The 12,588-nt window shown below is 33.1% G+C and overlaps 1 protein-coding gene across 1 annotated transcript in view; it reads left to right on the top strand.

Moving 5' to 3' along the window:
* The window catches only part of LOC149782381 (nephrin-like), a 129,813-nt gene that overhangs the window by 93,304 nt on the left and 23,921 nt on the right, over positions 1-12,588 (top strand). The window contains exons 15-16 of the mRNA XM_089933776.1: positions 3,744-4,043; positions 11,377-11,499. Coding sequence (XP_089789902.1) covers positions 3,744-4,043; positions 11,377-11,499 — 423 coding nt within the window. The remainder of the gene's footprint in view (positions 1-3,743; positions 4,044-11,376; positions 11,500-12,588) is intronic.

Raw genomic sequence — 12,588 nt, 5'->3', positions numbered from 1 at the left:
GGCATTAGATAAAATAGCTTTCAAAAAGGATTTGATCTCAAATAAGCCAAAGTGATCCATCACTGAGTATTACATTAACTCAAAAATAGAACGATATTGTGCACGTGTAATGTCCAATGTATTTCAAATTTCCTCAGTATTTATTTCCTTGTGTCTGATTATAGATGCTTTGAATTTCCTCAGGTGCTCATGCTGCTGTACGTTTGCATTGTATTATATCATTTTGTAAAACATGTACTGTTGATCAGCGAATGTGGATAATGGCATCGTTATATAAGTACCTAAAATATCTAATTGATTTACACTTGGATATGTTCAATGCTGCTACAATATGCACTGCTAATATCATCAGAGTATTCACCGTTTTCATATGTACTAAGTGCTTTAGTCAATATCAAATTAAGTTGTATCATTTTCTGCTCAAAACCTTAATCAAGCCTCCATTTTAGCTGTTCTAAGATCATTCCTAAGTTAATTACTTTATCATTATGATCTGAATATATGTTTGTAAATGTATATAACAATGTTTGATAAGTCTGTGATGGATTCAATTGAAACAGTGATTTAAGCTTTTCTGTATGTTATTGATATGTCTGTCCTCTGCTAATGTTTTTAGTTGAGAGCTCTATAGATTATTTTAAAATAATGAGATAATCGATCAAAGAATTGTTCTCCATTATTTGCGAGGATATCTTTTTATTATAAAAGCAGATGTCTGTTAACGTTATGCTTGTTAATTACTACCTTTGAGAATATTGGATTGTGACTACTTTTAAGGTGTTAAATATGAGGTCATTTCAATCAAGCTAATGTGTGCTCTTCATATTGATTACCACATTTTCTTTTCAACCCGAGACAAGCTCACAGCTTACTAAATGACATAATAGATCACAGTGGCCATTGAAATCATACGTCCCTCACAGTTTGTATGCAAGCTACATATTTCAGGGTTTGTGCGAACCTTGAACAACCATGGGTTTTCAAATTCCTTTTCTTGTCCTTCAATACACTTGAATTTTCTAGAAATTTGACCAGACATTGACTGTCTCCTTAAATTTTAAATTCTCTAGAATTTTATGAAAAATGAGATATGTTTATACATTTTGTTTTTGTTGTGCTGTTCATATTGTGGAAAAATAACATTCCATGTTTCAGTAGATATGTTATCTGCTAAATGTATACAAATACCAGTAGTCTCCTTTACACAACATTATACATTCTGGGAGTATAGGCTTGTATTATTTCGTGAATGGTGTAAGTTGGTTGTTAATGTCAGAAACAATCGCTTATGGAAGGTCAACAAGTAAAAACAATGAGAATGAAAAATCCTGAGCCGTTGTTATAAATAAGCTTCTTGTCGTCTTCATGAAACATAGCGAGAATGATAGGAATATATAGACTGGCTTTGAAAAAGTACAAAATGAGCCGACAAACATGCCACTTTCCATGTGGAAAGCACACTGATGTTTTGGCAGTTGGAGAGCCGGCAAACGGAAAAAAAGCATTTTGCATTATTGAAATCAAGCAGACCTGTTGTCACAATTATAGACGTGTTTACATATCCAGAGTTCAGTATGGATAAGCTAGTTAATGACACCATGCCAGCATCTACAGTCCATCTCTTATTAGCCTGAATCGGGTATTTTAGCTGCAAGTGCATCAGAAGTTGAAAACAAACTGTTGGTGTATTTTTCTCGGTCTTTTTCTTCTGTGGTTCACCGCTCCGGTGGCCTAATGGTTAGAGCGTCCGCCTCGGAAGCTAGAGGTCTCGGGTTCCAACCCCTGCAGAGTCATACCAAATGCTTCCAAAAATGGTACTAACAGCTCAGCATTAAGAGGTTAATGTTAGCACTGGTCTACCTGGAGTCAAGTTAATGTGACTGGGTGGGACATCATGCTACGTGTCTGCGGCATGATGCCCCAGTGCTAGACATCACTATAAACTGCCACACTGCAGACACCGTAGCGACTGTAAAAAGCTACGTTAAAAATCCTAATCCCACACTCTTCTGGATTGCAGCACGTGTACATTTTGCATCAGATGTAGTTTCACTTAAATAATTTAAATTACAGATTGCTTACTAGCACAGTTATTCCATCTTTCAATCTTTACTTTACCAGTTTTAGAGGCATTATAGCTTGTATCTTCATTCCATGTTACTCTTTGGGAATATGGGTTCTGTCTTTGGACTGTCATTTATTTTTACTTTTGCATATAACTGTATGAATCCTGTATCTATAACTGCTATCAGCCTTACATCAAATTGACTTTTATGTCAACATATACAACCATCTGCGCATTAAAATCTGAATTACTTAAGAAATTTGTTTTTGGTTGTTAGACTGACACTGGCAATGTTGTATTTGATAGCATATTGATGTTGCTGTTTAATATATTGCCTGCGTTTAGGCAGTGTATCTAAACCTCATATTATAAGTTAAGAGTCCTATCGAAAAATGTGCATGTCACCCTCCACATAAAAGCTAATTCAAAACAATGTTACCCATTACATAGTAAGTCTACCAGAGATCTGTAAGCAGGATCACTAGCCCTTAATAATCTTTAATTGTTTTGTGCTTGTCTTTTTGATATTGGCAATAAGAAATTGATTTTCATTACAGTAAAAATGCAAGCTTGTATTAATTGTATTAATTTAACTTTGACATTTATTTGATACCAAATATTAAGAAGCTGCTTGATTAAATCAATATGGCTTATTACTCTTTGTGTTTATGTATGCAAAATAAAATGTACCAATTCGCATTATTCATATTGGAATCAACCGAGTAATTTAACCGTATTAAAGAGCTCTTAAGACCGACTATCATTTTAGACAAAGACTCGTGCAACGTTGTGCATAATAATACCCTGTACAATCTCAAATACTTGTCTACTGTAGCAGTGTTGTAGTAGGTTTTCAAGTTACGTATCTATACTGCGATCTTCCAAGACTTGATTTGGCCACTTCACTTTTGGAAATTAATAATAGCTATAAATCAGATCAAGGTATTCTACAGTTTTTCACAGATGGAACTTATAGGAAACGTCTCAGACTCCTGCAGTAGAACCTTCAAAAGTTGGCCCCAAATATAATTGTCGTATACTGTACTCGTACATATATTGGTACATTAAGAAATACAGCAACACAAATTTTGTTTGTGGTACCCAGCTCTAGCACATAGGGTATGTAAGACTCTAAAATGATGTCTACGTAGAGTCAGACTGCTTAATATATTGGATTTTTTGCAACAATTCTTGAACAAAAACTAGATTTAAAGAATGTGTTTATTCTTCAGATATTAGAATTATGTTTGTTTTTTATTTTTATTTTGTTTCTTCATAATGAATTGTATGGAATAAAGGTTATTTTCACAGAGTTAGATGCAGTTCAGAAAAGAGCAAGATACAAGATGAATTAAGCTTGAATCAGATTGGTTTTGTTTCTTTAATGTATGGGTAGAGCATTGTCATCATATGATTCATTGCACTTTCAGATGGCTATAATACTCAGCAGATAAATAGAAAAAAGCAAAGGAAGAAAATGACTAATCATGAATTTCTGCAAATTATTTGAGGCCAGTTGAGTGCATTGCTTAGATCATGGTACTCATGCTATCTTGTGTAATTAAAAAATTAACAATATTCTGGGCATCTATATCCCGGTTTTATGTGATATTATTCTCTGAAAGAAATTTATGTAATTTTCTGTTATTTAAATGGTGTTTATTACAACATTTTACAGGCGAACCCGGGAAACCATACAAATTTAATTCCATCAATTTACAGAAGAACCAGATAACTTTGTCATGGTATCCTGGTTTCCATGGTGGCTTCGACCAGACGTTTGCTATACAGATTAGCATGGACAACATCATATGGCAAAATGCGTCGTTGGTAACTGGAGGAAAGGGTGAAGAATTACTTAATACAACAATCACAGAACTAAAGCCAAATACAGTCTATTACTTCAGAATATATGCATTTAATGTCAAGGGGAATGGCGAACTGGCAGATGAGGTGATCTCAGGCAAAACATTATCAGGTTAGTGACCAGTTACAATCTTTTTTGCTCTCCACATCAGATTTCACATTATAAGTCAATTACCCCAATGATAGCTATATATGCCAAACATGACCAACACAAATACGATATACATGTTATGATGCAATATAGGTCTACTTTTATACTTCAAGGTAGAATGGAATGTATAATCTAATTTTTGGAAGATAACCCCAGCCATAATTTTACACAATAGAGGCAGATATATAATTTCTAATTGTGTCAAAACAATTAGCACATTCCTTACTTTTTGGACAAATTTTATAATTGCATTATTATGGAATAAACATATTGCATGAAAAAACGAAATGTAAACACACAAACTCAGCAAAAAAGTAAAATGTGAAATATGTGTGAGAGCGACCATTTTGTTTAAGAGTTTAACACTAATATAGATATATACAATCATAGTGTTTTCTGATTACAGAATGATTACCTCAAAACTATCATATTCTGTATTTAGCGTATATTTAAATATGCATTGAAGAAGCCTATTTTTGCGACAATAGTGTAATTATTAAGATTCATTCAGTCACAATATTTAATAACTTTGATTATTAAAATGTTATAATTAAGAATTTTTAAATGTTTATGTACGTGTCTATGTCGATGACATTGAACACATGTAATACATAGTTTATGATGGTATGATTACTTTCAGAACCCGTATCTAATTGCAAAGCAATTTTCAGCAAACAAAAATTTTTATAAATACACTTTGACATTTTTTCCAATGCTTAATCAATACATTTCTAGAAACTGTCAAAATACACGGTCAAGTCACTGAATCATAAAGAGCACTTTTGTACAATCGTGTTTATTCAATAACTTCGATTCTTTCTGATGATCAATATTTTTAGGAGTATTGTCATGGTACAATAATTTTCTTTGTAAAGTTGGTATCATATGTTTGGCAACATCACTATTATAATTAACATACTCCAATACAATACATCCCCATTGCAACACGAAACTAGGCCTCACGCATATATTATCTTCTTGAATCACGTTTTAGGAATATTGTGATGGTACAAAAAATTTACATTTTAATAGTTGGTATCATAGTTGTGACAACATCACTATATAATTAACATACTCATTCATATATAATCTTCAAAATCACAGTCATTGATAATTACATGCTCGCTCACTAAACACTGCCATAAGAAGATGTTGAAACATGTAATATATGCTTATTGTTCTCTCAAGGCTCATGACATATCTTTGAATTAGATCACAGACGTATTTTGACTTTCAGACCTCATATTCAGTATTTTGTTTCTTTGTGTCTTTAGAATATTATTTTTATTTTTCTGACCGCCAATTTCAGAACTCAAAATGAACATGAGAGATTACTTCAGGCCCTGACATTGCTCAATTAGTTACCATACAAATGTGAAACTATGGCCAGAAGATATTTCTAAACTACTTAGTGAAGAAAGTACAAAACAAAAACGTTTTCTTGCTTTGCTTGCATTGAAGGAAGGCAATTAAACTACAATCTGTGATTGTTGAAACAATCTTGATAAGTTGTATAATTTATTAAGTGCTGTTTTTTAGTGGAATCTCTCCTGTATGGCTGGTCTTATTAAATGTTAACATATGTGACCAGTAAATCCCATAGCAAGTCAAACATGTATTTCTTATAAGTCAGAATACACCAGGAGCTGGCAGGCTATTTTATATAATGTGCCACCTTTTTCCAGATTAATTACAAACTGAGTTAGTGCATGCCAACAGTAAGAGAGTAACACTGTTAAAATCAAGATTTCTCCTGTGAAATGATCATGAACAATTCATGAGCTGGCATGAACTGTTCAAGAATTGTTCATGAACTTGGTTCATGAACCATTCATGAGCTGGCATAAACTGTTCCAGAAATATTCATGAACTGGGTTCATGAACCATTCATGAGCTGGCAGGAACTGATCCAGAAATATTCATGAACCCAGTTCATAAACTATTCATGAGCTGGGAGGAACTGTTCGAGAAATATGCATGAACTGGGTTCATGAACCATTCATGAGCTGGCAGGAACTGTTCAAGACATTTTCATGAACTGGGTTCATGAACCATTCATGAGCTGGCAAGAACTGTTCAAGAATTATTCATGAACTGGTTCATGAACCATTCGTGAGCTGGCATGAACTGTTCAAGAATTATTAATGAACTGGGTTCATGAACCATTCATGAGCTGGCACGAACTGTTCAGGTATTATTCATGACCTGGGTTCATGAACCATTCATGAAGTTCATAAACAGGTTCATGAGCTGTTCATGAATATGCAGGGACTTAAAATTGTCAATTCATGAAATTTTAAACACATGAACTGTTCATGAATCAACACTCCCCAAACTGTTATTGAACACCTAAATAAATATTCATGAACAGTTCATACAAGTTCCCAAACTGGGTCATCGTTATTCATGAATACGTGCATCAATTTATTCATGAACAATGATGAACAAAGTTTCTCATGAATAAATCATAACTTTACAGTTCCTATTAAAAAAAAATGATTATCTCACAAATTCACAAATACCTATAATAATATTTCATCCTGAGTTATAAAATAACATTGGATGTGGGGGGTTTCAAAATCGTAAAAGAATGCAACATATTATCTTAGAAATGGTATTTGATTTCAGAAAATTTCTAATATGCAACAAAAAATATGTAAATTGCCAAGCAATATTCTTTTCTTTTACTCTAAGCAACACTTTTTGTATGTTCTTTAACTGTTCTTTGAAATTGTTTTAAGATATTGGTGCAATTGTGTTCAATCAATTGTTGAAACATTTTTAAGTTTCATCTTCAAGCGGCTGTCTTTGGAAATCCTCTTGACTTTCCCCATCTTTTTCCCAGAGATTGACCTGTCAGATAACTCTTTTTAGAAGACATTCAGGGCCAATAATGTAATAAGGTGGCACCCATTGTCACTACTGAATGTCTCCATCTGAAACTTTAGCTGTTGGATCGTTAACATTACTGCAGCAGTTATTATTTTATATCTCTTTCATCTTAGCCATAGGACCCTCCAGTTTTACAATTTTCTGCCTTGACATACAAATTTCATCCTCTACTAATTTTACTGTTCTGTTGTCTGATCTGACAGAACGATAAGGTTAGTTAATTACAAATTACCTCTGATCAACATTGTCTTCAGCTTTTAGCACATTATTATTGTACCCCACTTTATTTACTGCAACAATTATGATCCTACTCAAAATTATTTAGTCCCTTACATTTAATACAAACTTTACTAAGCATTTATATTATTTGGAGCATTTTGGCGCTAGTTGTATTTTAACTGAAGCTGGTTAGTCATTGGTATAGTCACAGGAGTCTGACGTTTTAATCAAGAAAATATGACAAATATTTGACAACGTCATTGCACTAAATAACTTTATCTACATATATATTTTTTGTAAAGATGTAGTTATTTTGTGCTTTCAATTTTTTTTTTGCCGTTTTCTATTAAAAAAGGTTAGGCTTGTGTGGTATAGGTCGTAATGTCACTAATGCATCCTCTCGAACAACGCATATCACTGCTTCCGGTTTCACCACGTCATGAAACAGAAAACGATACCGAACATATAAATTCCTATTGTAGATGCAGTACCGCATCTTGAATCGAGACCGAAAAAGGGGGAGTGTGATAATGTTTAGTGATTTTCAGAAATTCGAAGAGCAAGTTTAAATTTGGTCTGAAAAAATCATGTGTCATCAGTTTGATTAAAACTAATATGATGACATAAAAACCAATAAAATATCCATATAACGTCTATTGAAATAGTCATTAATGCATCCCCAAAAAGAATCTCACAGTAATGTTGATGATCCTGGCTGGGTATGCCTTTCTGCCTAAATTTGTTCTCACCCAATCATTTTCTTCATATTCTTCATTATTGCTTCTCTGCAGTTCTATTTACTTAAAATAAATGATATTTAAAATATTCACATCTGTCCATTTCACCGGAGTCCACGTTTTTCGGGTATGTGGAGAATTCGCCCTTTGGAGAACTTGCCCTGGGAGAACTCACTCCATAGAGAACTCGCCCTAGGAGAATTCGCCCCAACTTATATGGAGAAGCCGCCTCAGAGTGGTTGGAAAAGTCTCCCCAGTTGGTTGGAGAAGTCACTCCAAAACTTGACATCTAGATAACGTTTTTATAACAGAATTAAATCATCTTATACGTGATTCATATTTAGATTTATCTATATACGCGAACACAAAAGAGATATTAACTGGTAATAATAAAAAGCAGCATCATGGTAATATTTCTAAGGACGCAATTAAGTCTTTATATAATCATATGAATGACGACAGTATAGAGATTAAAAAGGATGACAAGTCAAACACTATTATTATCATGAATCAAGATGATTATGTTAAAGATGTTGAACGTCAATTAAATGATGAAACATACTACAAACATTATCGAACACCCATCAATAGAAATTAAATAAAAGATGTCGACATGCATGAATGAGATCGCTATAAATAATACTTCCGTATATGAGGAATTTGATACTTTCCCTCTTAACATATGTACATCTCAATTCTACATATTACTCAAAACTCATAACATTTCTGACTATAATTTACCATTACATTTTCCAAGACGACCCATTATATCATGTTGTAATTCATATACTGAAAACCGATCCAAATTTATTGATAGTTTTACAAACTTTAATGAAAACACTTCCTTCTTACATTAAAGATACAATTACTTTCATTAAAAAGTTGAAGTCTATTCCACAGCTAGCTGATAATTTCAATCCTGGTATCATTAGGTGTAACATCACTATATACCAACATTCCGCATGCAGATGGTACTGAAGCGAGTAAATATTTTCGTTATAACAATCTTGATACGAGCACACTATCTAGTGAAGATATTTATAAAATAATAAAACTTATCTTGGAAAATAATTATTTTCAATTTAATAATACGAATTACATACAAATAATGGGTACGTCAATGGGTATTAATATGACTCCGTCATATTATTCCCTTCATGGGTAAAATAGAAAAGGATTTTCTTCAAAGCAAAAAGTTTAATCCATCTCGTTGGTTCAGACTTTTAGATAACATATGTATGACCTGCAAGCATTCTAATAAAAAACTGAAAAAAATGTATTGATCGCCTAATTTTTCCCTCGCTGATTAAATTTACTTATACTGCATCTAGTACACGTTTCATTTTTAGATGTAAATGTACAAAAAAATATTGATAACACTATCTCTACAAATGTTCATCTCAAGGAAACTAGTATCCACCAATATGTGGAATATTGTTCATGTCATCCCATGTCATGTAAAAACTGTATACCATATAGCCGGTCCAAAAGATACCGACGCATTATTTCAGATGAATGTCAATTACAAAAATCGTTGAATAAATTACAAACATATTTACAAAATATAAATTATCCTACACATATAATTGATTCTGCGCTGAAGAAAGCCCGTAATCTTACTCAACATGATGCTTTAGACACAGCATATTGTAAAATAGAGATAGAGATGTAATTCCTTTCGCAATACAATCTGTTCCTTCGTCATCTGATATAGGTCGTATAATTAATAAATAGTATAGTCTCCGAAATTTATCCAATAAAACCAGCGTAAAATCACTTTACAAAAATAAACCAATTCTCTTATATAGAAGACCGAAGAAATTGCAACATTTTTTATTTAGAACTAAACAGACAGAAAAGAAAAAAAAAATATTTTCGTCATCTAAATGTAGCAAAATAAGTTATTCAGTTGAAGAAAAACAACAATAAACAAAGCCTTATCAACCATGTGGCGATATTTCAGAATTACTATATATGATCTTTGGGGCGACTTCTCCAGGCGAAGTGGGGCGACTTCTCCGACCACCATGGGCGACTTCTGACACCTGGGATGAGTTCTCCCAGGGCGAGTTCTCCATGGGGCGAGTTCTCCGCTATTCCATTTTTTGTTCGTGTTATTTACTTGTTGTAGAACCGTTTGCGTGATATTTTGTTTGTAGGGAAAAGGAGGCTCAGTTACTGAAATCTCGCATATTTACTAATAATATCACGTCATCTTTCATAGTCATCCTGTCAGGGCAAACGTTGTTTACATATTCCAGTTTTTTACGGCAAATTGGCAACCGGTGATTGTTCTAAGTAAACAGATTATGCAGTTTATTCATGTTGGCCAGAAAATATTTTCCTATATTAATCCAGAACTACTCAGGTTAAGTACTCAAGTAATGAATAAAAGAGCTTAACGAACAACAGTATCATATCATTTTTTAAAAACGTTTCGCCTTTATTTATATTGTGAGAAGTTTGCATAATGAATTTTCATGAATATGTTATGAATAAATTGATAAGGAAATGTCATATTTTTTCAGAAATGTCTTAATGGTGCATCAGAGAACTTGAATTGTTCATAAACAATGTTCATGATATTTCAGGAACTTTAAAGATATAATAGTTCATAAAAGTTCATCAGTGTGTTCATGAACTTCATGTATGATGCATCAAAATTAATGAAGTGTTCTTGAACTTAGTTGTGAAACTTTAATGAATAATTGTTCATGAACTTATATGATTAACGGATCTTGAAAATTTGAAGAAAAGTCATGCACATTTATGAACAGTTCATGAGTGTTCATGAAGACTTGAATTTGTTCTTGCAGGGATTTTAACTGCCCATCGCATGCCACACAAAACCTCTTGATGTGCCACCTTGCGTGAGACATGCTGTAGGTTGCCAACCACTGGAATGCACATGTTTAGATTTGCAGTAATATTTAGGACTTCCCATGTGACCTCTGCATCTGTGTAATCCAGGAAGTGTCCAAGTGATACATTATGAAAGCATGTATCCATGGGTGTAAAATCAAAGGTCTTCAAGAATACTTTTACCTCAATGGCATTTTAGATTTATTAGAAATAATTAACTAGCACTCCTTGTAAATTATGTAATGAAGGTATTTATAAGGAAATAAATTGAAACCTTACACACGTCAGATTTTGTGAATATTAATTTCAAAAATGGGCTTAATCTTAATATTTAAACAGTCAGTTTCAAATTGCAAGTATCTAGTGCATGCCTTCCAATTTCCACTTGTTAAAAATGGCACAATATGTGGTTATGCCATAAAACCCTTCTGTGTCTTCAGGATTATAAATATATTGCATTGGTTGAGTTCTCAAACTGCTGAGAAAGTTGAGCAAAGTAGTGTTGGTTTTTAGAGCGATATTGATATCAATGAAGTCTCTTGTCATTATATGACTTTTGTAACCAGGTATGTATATCTTTTCAGAACACCAGCCTACTGGTCCACAACAAAGCATTATTATTGGAGGTGCAGTTGGTGGTGGTGTAGCTGCTTTAGCCGTAATAATTGTTTTGATACTGTTCTTAAGAATACGAACTTCATTATCAGGTAGGAATTATTCGCCTGTTATAAAATTAAATATAATAATATATAATATATTGATTGTGATACTGATAATAATCATATTCTTTATTGTAAGGTGACTGCTAATTTTTCTAATAATCACCCTTATTTGCATTTATTCTACAACTATGAAAGCACAATTTACATAATTATTGAAATTATAAATCCATGATGAGGTCACATAAAAGACATGCAACTGACGTGAAGTACTTAGTGCTTCTTTACTCGTATACATTAATATGGATCAAACATGGGCCATTTCTAAGATGCAGGTATACCCAATCTGTCAGGGCATGCCATAACCCGCTGGTAGAAAAGACGTGTCTGACCAGAATAGTTGAATAACTTGGTATGATATATGAATAAACCTGATACCACATTGGCTTAAATCTTTAATTCTTCCATCACTGGTTAAGGATAATGTTTCAATATTTGTTCACTTTGTGACTCTTGGTGATGTAATTCGTTTTAAAGATAACTCTTGTCCTCCAACATGTGCTTGATATTCTGATCTGTTCTTTTTTCATCGACATCATCATTAATTCTTGTGAAAATAACAACTGAAGACACTTACTTAGTATGCACCTGATGATTGTGTGCCCAATCATATAAAGGTTTGGTGAAAAGACAGATACCGGTTCACCAATACTGGTCTTTTATGTCATATAAGGACATTTGTATTCCCATACCCCAAACTAAACTCTTTAAAAATAGTTTGGCTTTTCCTGGTTATTTCATTTTGAACTGTCCAGATGAAGATACAAAAGATCCATCATGCGTTCATAACGGATGCAGTCCATATATCTCAATTTTTATAATTAAACATAAAGTGAAAGCAACATTTTCTACTTAACACTTAATCAAGTAGTACAAATACGTGTACTTCGTTTATGTAAAAGTGTAGACCTTTTGATTCAACCTTGATCAGTAATATGATGGTTAGTAGTTTATTCTCAGTTCCGTACAAAATGTTAGATGAGCACCAACACCCTACAGTGTTTATTACAAAACATTGCAGCATGTCGAACACCACCCTGCAGTCATTATAACTATGTAATGCATGCATGGTGACGC

The sequence above is a fragment of the Sinohyriopsis cumingii genome, chromosome 15 (genome assembly GCF_028554795.1).
Source record: "Sinohyriopsis cumingii isolate HCF-2022 chromosome 15, ASM2855479v2, whole genome shotgun sequence".
Classification (NCBI taxonomy): Eukaryota; Metazoa; Mollusca; class Bivalvia; order Unionida; family Unionidae; genus Sinohyriopsis; species Sinohyriopsis cumingii.
This window is presented reverse-complemented; position numbering and strand designations above follow the sequence as displayed.